The 9,039-nt window shown below is 46.0% G+C and overlaps 1 protein-coding gene across 18 annotated transcripts in view; it reads right to left on the bottom strand.

Moving 5' to 3' along the window:
* Positions 1-2,697: 2,697 nt before the first annotated feature.
* HSPG2 (heparan sulfate proteoglycan 2) overlaps positions 2,698-9,039 on the bottom strand; it is a 266,429-nt gene continuing 260,087 nt past the window's right edge. For all 18 annotated transcript variants that reach the window (XM_029578876.1, XM_029578880.1, XM_029578878.1 and 15 more), the window contains 6 exons: positions 8,629-8,704; positions 7,096-7,174; positions 5,481-5,551; positions 4,943-5,026; positions 4,168-4,271; positions 2,698-3,249 (listed from right to left, as the gene is read on the bottom strand). In XM_029578876.1, coding sequence (XP_029434736.1) covers positions 3,077-3,249; positions 4,168-4,271; positions 4,943-5,026; positions 5,481-5,551; positions 7,096-7,174; positions 8,629-8,704 — 587 coding nt within the window. In that variant the 3' untranslated portion in view covers positions 2,698-3,076. The remainder of the gene's footprint in view (positions 3,250-4,167; positions 4,272-4,942; positions 5,027-5,480; positions 5,552-7,095; positions 7,175-8,628; positions 8,705-9,039) is intronic.

Below are 9,039 nucleotides of genomic sequence, written 5' to 3'. Positions count from 1 at the left end.
TTAGGTGCCAGCCTGCCTTCTAATTAATACAATTCCTACTGAACATGTACTCACAAGTAAATTAGAAAGGCTATTGTTTTAATTCAGTTCACTGCAGACTTTAAACTCGGTTAAAGAGGGATGGATGAGGCAAAGTGGTGATGGGATTATAGTTTATAAACATGGAGGTGGTCAATGAAAGGTATCGATAAGATACCATGTTTATACAAAAAAGGCAAGACGACATTATTCAAAGCTACCGAAAAAGGGAATTTAATTTTACGGATGGACCATTTTACTGTTGGGCTGAAGAATCCTTAATTGAGTCCCTCAAGAGGCTGTCTCTACACCCAACTCCCTGGGCATACAGGGTATTAGTGAACCTGCTGGTGAGACAAATGGATGGAGAGCTTACGGCAGTCTCCTAGATGCAACCCAGAATGACATTTAGTAGAGTTTTACAAAGAGGGTAGAGGCAATGCAGTAGTGGTCCCATGCAACAAACAATTTTCTTTTTCTAAGATATCCATGCAGATCCCTAACCATCTCAGCCCCTTCGGGTATGGCTAAGGTGAAGTATTCACGTCTGTGTAAAACCCAGTTCATTCCATCCCCTTATTAAGACAGTAAAATTTAAATTCTCACCACTTAGAATTTGCACACTCAAGACCTCAGCCTAAAAATGCCGGTGGATTTCACCTTGGCCCTGGAAGAAAACGTCACCTGCCCTGCATCGGAAAAGCAGGGGTGACAAGTAGCACCATGCACCTTGCATCAATGAATACTGCCGAGTCCTTAGTTTTGAAACGTAAAACTTACATTGGGGCTTCTTTGGCTGCTAAAAATACTGACAGTGGTAAAACAGAAACCAGAAACTGGAAGCCTAGGTCCTTCTAACAATGATTCCCTGTGCCCATGCGGCAGGTTGCAAACTAAAACATTTTCGGTGTAACATTTGAGACTAGTCCTTTTCTTCCCATATAATTCAAGATCATTACACTAATATTCACTCATTTTTACAAAATGCATTTCCTTGAGAGGAAATTTTCTATTACAAACGCTCCCTGCTGGTACAGAGTCCATTTTTACACCTTGATTGATAAGGATGAGCTTTACCATTTTGTGTGTCATGAAGTGCTGCGCACACACAAAATAAATGACTGGGGGGTGGGACGGGGGGGGGGGGGGGGTGGTGATGGTCGCCAGATCCAGTGAGACCATTGTGTCCCTCAAAAGCCGTGATACACAGCCTCAAGTGGCACTGAGCATGTGTGATTCAATCTTCCCATCACCGCTCTGGAGCTGGTGGCCCCACCTGCGCACTTGTTGGCAACAAAGCTACCAGGTAAGGATGAAATGATCCCGCATTCCCTCTTGTAACCCCTCCTGAACTGGGTGTGGGTAAAGTTTAGAAAGTTTTGCAACAAATAGCCGCCCTCGGCATCCTGCAAGGACATGCTCTGGCTGTAGGACACTTAAAGAGTTTTGGCGTGCATAAAATACTGTGATCTTTTCCCATTTTAAGAATAAAAATGTGAACCCCCATAAATCCTTGGCAAATCGAATCTCCAACGCAAATAAATGACTTTTAACTATCCTTAGGCCAGCAGAATTGGAGTGATTTGACATCTTCTCCCCAAAATTGCCTTTCCATTCCTAAGAAAATTATTTCCTTCCAGTTGATCGTCCCCCTGCCACCAAATAAAACGTAGCAATGGAAAAGCATGATCAACAACGCGGGCCTAACCACTGGATTTACTGAGCATGCTCACAGCGCAGGATGTGATTGGCCAGTGCAAGGACTTGGCATTCTGAAGTGTAAACAAACACCACCCCAGAAAGCCCAGTGGTACCAGGGCCACACCTCTCCCTCATCACCATAGCTGAGTGACTTGGGATTGCTTCAGGGTCTTCTAAAAAGCAAATGACACTTCACATCAGGAATGAAGTTTTCTTGTGGTTAATTAGAAGTAGAATCAGGAGTAGGCATACCATTCCCCCCCCCCCCCCCCCCCCCAAGTCTAAAGCAAAAATTCACAAACTTCTTTTGTCTTTTAAAAAAAAAAAAAAAAAAGGAGTTCTCGCTTTTTCAAGGACTGAGTCTTTTCTGCCCCTGACCCACCCATCTTATCAAAAAAAGGACCATTACTTGCCTAAAATTGTCATGGACCTGCCAGAAGTTATCCAATTGAGAAATAGGAATGGATGGATACTATTTGCTTTTATTAATATTTTAGTTCCAAAAACATGCTCCTTCTAGCCCCTGGCATTTTACTCGGAAACCCTGGGCAATTTTGTCCCATGCGCTCTGCATTTTTCCAGTGATTCTGGCTTCTTCAGCCACCCTAAGAATCGCTGTGAAGTGTCAGCAAAATAACTCTGCGAGGCTCCAGCAAGATCCCTGAAAATCCTCAGGCGTGGCCCTGGAAGCCCCTGGAGGTTGTGTAACAATCACAGTATGGAGGACAAGGCCGTCCTTAAATGTGCCCGATTCATGCACAACTTATACGGTCGAACCACCTTATCAAAAAATATAAGGGGGGGGGGGGGGGATGACAGGCTTTTAAAAAAACAATACGCCACCATCCATTTTTTTTTTTTTAAAAAGCAAAAAAAAATTTTTGGCGCACATCCTCCAAGGTAATGGGAGTCAGAACCCGGCACACCAAAGGAATCCGAGCCATGCTTCACGGAGCCCACCGCGGGTTGGGGGGAGAAGGGGAGGGATAAGACGTGTGGAGTTTCTCTCTCTTTTTTTTTTTTTTTTTTTTTTTTAGAATCATCAAAACCTCACACATTGCAAAATATAAAACCTGTAACAATATCCTGCTCCCCTTATAGCACAAAGGATTTTTTTTTTCTTTAAGAAAGCACATTTTATGTCACTGGGTTCTCCAAACCTAAAACTTTTCCTTCATTTAAAAATGGTAAAATATTTATCATGGAACTCTCCAGAATTTTTTTTTTTTTTTTTGTAACAAACCATCTCTCTCCATTTTTTTGGTAGCAGCAAGGCACCACATTTGTCTTTGCGGACTTTTTTTTTCTTAAATGTCTTTTGATTGGCCTGATGGTGGAGACAACACATGGCCGAAGCCTATGAAGGGCATTCCTTGATGTTATGTCCCGCCTCTGCATGATGCTTCAAGTCGATTGGCTGATGAGGTTCGTGTCCCAGCCTGCTATTCATCAATATCACATTTTTTAAGCAACCTGTGATTCCAGAGAGATACTTCCTCGCTGTCAGGGTTTTCACCTGGGGGGCCCCACCTGGGAAGAGCGAGAGAGAGACCTTAGCTTATCGGATCTTTTACATCATCTGGTCTTACCCACAAGCTCATGCTGAATTTATTGCAGATGGCCTCAAGGGCTCCTGAGTTAAACATTCCAAGGCCCAGGATGGAAGCGACAAAGTGGGATTAGCCAACGCTAAGAGGACCCTGAGCAATTATCTTGCTTCCCCTCCCCTACGGCCAACGGAAGCACATGATGTACAGCATCCAGGTAGCAGGCACCAGCATGGCCCTCTAAATATTTGTCCAGATGTGCACACATCTGGTCATGTGTATCTAATGCCACATGGGTAACAGATAAGCACCTGTTCGGCTCCATGGATACAAATTTGTGGGTGTATCTGCTGATGCTGTAGTTTGTACAGCACTCAAACAATTCAGTACTGGCTTAGCTTCAAAGACATCCATGAAACTCAGGAAAAAAAACCCAAAACTATGGCCAACCAGAAATTATCAAGATATTAAAAGATTTATGAATTCCTGCATAGTTTATTCCAACGCTGCAAAGTCTGGACTGTATTGAAGGGCACTTGCTCATTGGATTCTTTTGCCTTGATTAAAGGTTCTGAGTTGGAACCAAAACACAGGACTAGACTTCACGGCAATTCATATGGAAGAATAAATAGTCCATTCGTATTTAGGAATCAGAGATCAGATAGGTGGAAGGACTCCAGGTCCACCACAGGAGCAGTCTGTGCCACTATCAAGCCAACCAAAGAGTGGTGGGGAAGAAAACGGCTAACAAAGGGTCAGAGTTTCTGGCCATTATGGAGACCGACAACATGAATCGGATTTGTGCTGGGGGAGGGGGGGGGGAGGAGGAGGACGAGTCCCTAATCTGGAAAACTGGGAGCAGACAGTCAGGCGGGTGCCAACGGCTGACCCTTTTTCTTACCTAGGTAAATGTGGCCCTTTGTGTTCACCATAACGTTGTTTCCAGGAGACTGCCCGCTCACCGTATCTTCACCATCCACCTGGATGGAACCCACCTTCCCCTCCCTGCGAATACCAAAACAAAAAAAAAGCCAAATTAGAGCATCAGTCACTATCCTGGGGGGGGGGTCAAGTGCCACGCAGGCGAGCAAGCGCAGTGCACCACATGCCCAACACCGTCTCTTCACAGGGGGTTCCAAGATGGAGGCGGTCAGTTTAGGAGAGCAAAATCTTCAGACAGGCCTCACTGGGGGCGGAGAGAACGGTTATGTAGCGTCCACACCCTAAGGCTATGCTGGCGGGGAGCAAGGGGCACAGGAAGCTTTGGGAGTGGGAGTCTGATTCTCCCCAGCAGCAAGGCAGAAGGCATGGAGCATTTTGGCCAGTGCGATCCGATCCTGAAGACTAATACTGTACAAGGGAAGTCAGTTTGGTGTTTGCTGCTGGGGTGCGGTGCGGGAGGGAGAAGGATGATCCTGCATCCTGGGTTTAGTCACACAAATCTAGATTCACAGGACCAAGTTGCAACAACAAATAGTACACCCACATCCCGATTATGAACTTTTAACTCCCCAAATCTATTCATTTCACCTCTCAGAGTTCATTCACTTGGGTTAAACCAGCAGCTCCCTGCGTGGAGATTTGTTATTTATCCTTCCCCTTTTTAATTCACTCCCTGACAGTCAACAGCCCCCCCCCCCCCCCCCCGCCACGTCCCCCGAGTCCTCCGTCCTTACCGGACAGCAGTCACTTTGTGCCACTCGCCATCGTTGATTGGGTCTTCAGAGATGATGTTGGCCTCGCCGCTGCCCAGCTGGTAACTGCCAAGAGACAAGAATTACCTTCGAGGGGGGAAAACGCGGATGATACCTGGAGGTGGTAGAGCTGTACCTTCCAGGCAATCACATTCAAAAGGGCGGGATGAGGGAAAGCCAGTTCTGCCTATCATATGTTCACCTCACCAGCCCCATATCCCCACAAGCTCGCCCCCATCAAAAATCAGATCACCCGCTGTGTTCACACTTGCACTACGCACCCATGTAGGAGTACATAGATGTAATGTATATCACTGCTGTGTCCGTCTGACTCTCCAGTAGCGCCACAGCCCATACAGGCGGACACAGGTAAAGCAACTGAGTGTGCACTCATGCACCTGTCCCCCCCTGCACCCTGCGCTTGTCCGCACCTGTGTGTAATAGACTGAGCCGCGAGGAGTAAATCCGGAGCAGAGGATGCTGCTGAACTGGGGCGATAAAACAAACGAGGCTTTCCTACCTGAAGACGAGGTGTCCATCCTGGAGTCCAATGCTGATGAAGTCTTTGGCCTTCCCATTCTCCTTTTCTTCCTGTCATTAAAACAGGGTTTTCTTCACTTCATTTCACTTTAATAATTAACTCTGTGGTCCCCCCTGACAGGCCCTTGTCAGAGCTGAAAGCACCCCTGGGCTGGGCCCGAACTAAAGTCCGAAGATAGATAAATGCGGATGTTGAGCTCGGATGAAAATACTGCAGGCTAAACTGCAGTTTTCTTTTAGCAAAAGAGTTCCCACTCCGTATCCTGTACAATATCAAAAGTATCACCTGACACACAAGAATGCTAACTCTGTATCAATCAAAATGTTACCAAGTCATCTATTGTTTTTTCAAACTATTGAGCAATTAGCTTTCAAATCCTCTGAGTTTAGGAGGGCAGCCAGGTCATCAAAATATTCACAAACTACCTCACACTCATCCCTTCTGTTAGATATGAGGTCACAAATGACAACACAGACTGCATGAGCCAATCAGAACCTATTCCATGTGATGTAATCTGCAACATTCTTCCATGCCTGGCTGCTTTCAGGTATCTATAGGAACTACTAATATTGGCTTGGTAGTAAAATAATTATACCAGAAACAATAACTGATAATGAGCAGATGATTACTCTAAGCTGTTTGCACTTTTCAAAATGCAGCACATCATATAGAAGGTCACAGATCACTTTTAAGACAGCCTCTGCCCCTTGGATCCAGTGCATCAGCAATGAAGCGAGCACGTACACACACACTCCCCCGCCCCCCAATATGCATCTCATCCTCGCCACACAGTTGCATGCACACACTCTTTCCTGTCCCTCCACAAACACTAGCAGACACACACCTGCCAACACCCAATTCCTCCAAACACAGTCGCATGCACCTCCATTCTCTCCTCGCACACGCCCATCCACACATTCCTTCCCACACACTCGCATGCACCTCCATTCTCTCCTCGCACACTCCCATCCACACATTCCTTCCCACACACCCGCATGCACCTCCATTCTCTCCTCGCACACGCCCATCCACACATTCCTTCCCACACACTCGCATGCACCTCCATTCTCTCCTCGCACACTCCCATCCACACATTCCTTCCCACACACTCGCATGCACCTCCATTCTCTCCTCGCACACGCCCATCCACACATTCCTTCCCACACACTGGCATGCACATAAACAGCCCTCCACAGACATACACACAGATATATGCACATTCATTTCTGCAGGTGGGTGCATTAATGCCATGTGAATATTTGTACTTTGTGAACTGCCTGGAACAGCCAAGATTTTGCTGTTTTAATTTATTTATAATTCTCATTTATATGGTATTCATAGCACTGGACAAAATAAACCATATTTAAAACAAATCAAAACTAAACATTTTATTTTGTAATAGCAATAATGCTCCCCGGATAGGGCCGATAATGTGAACGTAATGATCCAGGTGGGCACAGAGTACCAGCATGCCCATCCAGGATTTCTTGCTCACTAGCGAGCAGACCCAGAAGCATTTAAACTCATTGTCGCAGGCCTACGGCCATACCAAGTAAGCACAGTTCAACCTGGAGTGCCACTGTGATCAACTCACCACGCCCTGCCATAAGATGATGCCATTTGAAGAGGTGGTACGTATTTCCAGCTCAATGGTTTCAGGGGCTGTGGGGTGGCTGTAACAGGAAGAGCAGCAGAATTAGTGCTACCAGCGTCAACTAATTTACTTATCAACTTGAAAAATGATAGCACAACACCTTTAGCAATTATCATTTATAGGAAATGTATAATTCCCAGTTACCTATTAAAACACAAAGTCAATGCACAGTACTGAAATAACCTAGCAGTAGTGGTGGAAACCAGTACCATGACAGAATTCAAGCTTGCTTGGATCTTCTAGGGGGATAGTGGGAGAGACATGGTTGGGAGGTTGCAATACTGCAAATAGCCCCCCTCTTCTCTCCTTCAAGAACAGGGGCAAGGTGATAAGGAGAAAACAAGGGACAGATGAAGGAAGCATGAGTTTGTGACACCCCAGGCCATGGGCTAGCCGAGTTGGAACCAACGGGCTACAACCTCCCAGAAACCAACCGGGATGATGCCAGCAAGGCCACGGGATAAAGGTGGGTCAGAGGTTCAGGTTAACAGCCTCACTCGTTTTGGTGACCGTACATGGGGGGGGGGGGGGGAATGAGTGTTGGATTTAGTGTGGACACTTGCATGCTCATCTACCCAAGATAGTCGACTCAAAGAGAAGACAACAAAATCTGAATAAAGAGCGATACCTACAAACACACAAGTTTCTATGGGTGGTAGTTGGGATGTATCCTTTGCAGTGTGGTTAGCAGTAACTGGGCAGACTGTTATTTATCTGCTGTCATCTACTATGTTACTATCCTTCTCAGTTACCATTGGCACCAGAACACCTGGTTACCTAGCTGCTACAGCACAGAATATGTCACAGTTACCTTTTATTCTATATAGACCGATAATTACAGGCAGCTTCCCATTACCTCTTCTCTACACGATCTGTGCGCTCTAGGTTCTGAGTCTACTCCACATCTCCCCACTAAATGCTAACTGAAGGTTTCTCCTCCTTTTCCCTACATGCCAACATTTGGACTGACTGAAGAGGAAAAATCAGACATGCCGCTGAACAGATTTTCATGTTGAGAAATTTCGGAATAATCTTTTGGTTTGAAAGCTCATCATCGCCACCTATCACAGGTTAGGCAACGGTGCCCATTCTGGCTTCATTATAGGTCACGTGTGTCCATCTTTCGCAAAGTCTGCCTGAATCTCGATTGCCTGCAGGTCAAATTTCAAAGCTCTTAATGCGGAAATACACTGGAGGGAGAGAACTTTTAGGAGGGATGCTGTGGGGGGGCAAACATTTGATTTTCTTGAACTGAACACGGAGGAATCCTTTTCATTCAAGCATTCCAGCCATGGGATGGAGACCTGCGCCATCCCACTGACCCTGCCTTCTAGTGGCCACACCAGTCCTGGAGGAAATGAATCAAGGATGATGTACGTGAGGCATCAAGACCTCTGTCTGAAGAAGGGACCCTATGCAGATCATCAACACTGGATAATTCTTCCGTGGGGCCAATAAAACTTTGTCACTCACCTCCTGGGGAACATCTGTCTGGGAAGAGCAATGTAAGCACCATCTGAGAAATAGGCTCCGTACTGCCCAGGAGCATCTAAGGAAACAAAGGCTTAAATAAATCAGTTTGCCTGATGTCATTAAATATCCTTCCCCCCCCCCCTCCCCAGAGCAGGTTTCCAGTCCCATAACACGCACGTCGCAACCTAAGCCATCAATGTGCTATTCCAAGGCAAAACATTTACATTCAACTGTTCCAACTGCAGCGTTCCTGCAAAGTCCTTTACGTTCTGCGGAGGGAGATAAACAAAAGAATTCCGAGGAGGAAGGAGCGACCACTATGGCATTAGTGAGGAAGGAAAATATAGAACATAAAAAAAAAACCCAGGACAGCACAAGATGTTAGATGAGAAAAATGAAGAAGAAATGTGG

The sequence above is a fragment of the Rhinatrema bivittatum genome, chromosome 15, assembly GCF_901001135.1.
Source record: "Rhinatrema bivittatum chromosome 15, aRhiBiv1.1, whole genome shotgun sequence".
Classification (NCBI taxonomy): domain Eukaryota; kingdom Metazoa; phylum Chordata; class Amphibia; order Gymnophiona; family Rhinatrematidae; genus Rhinatrema; species Rhinatrema bivittatum.
The sequence above is the reverse complement of the archived record's forward strand: the minus strand, read 5'-3'. Positions and strand labels throughout refer to the sequence as shown.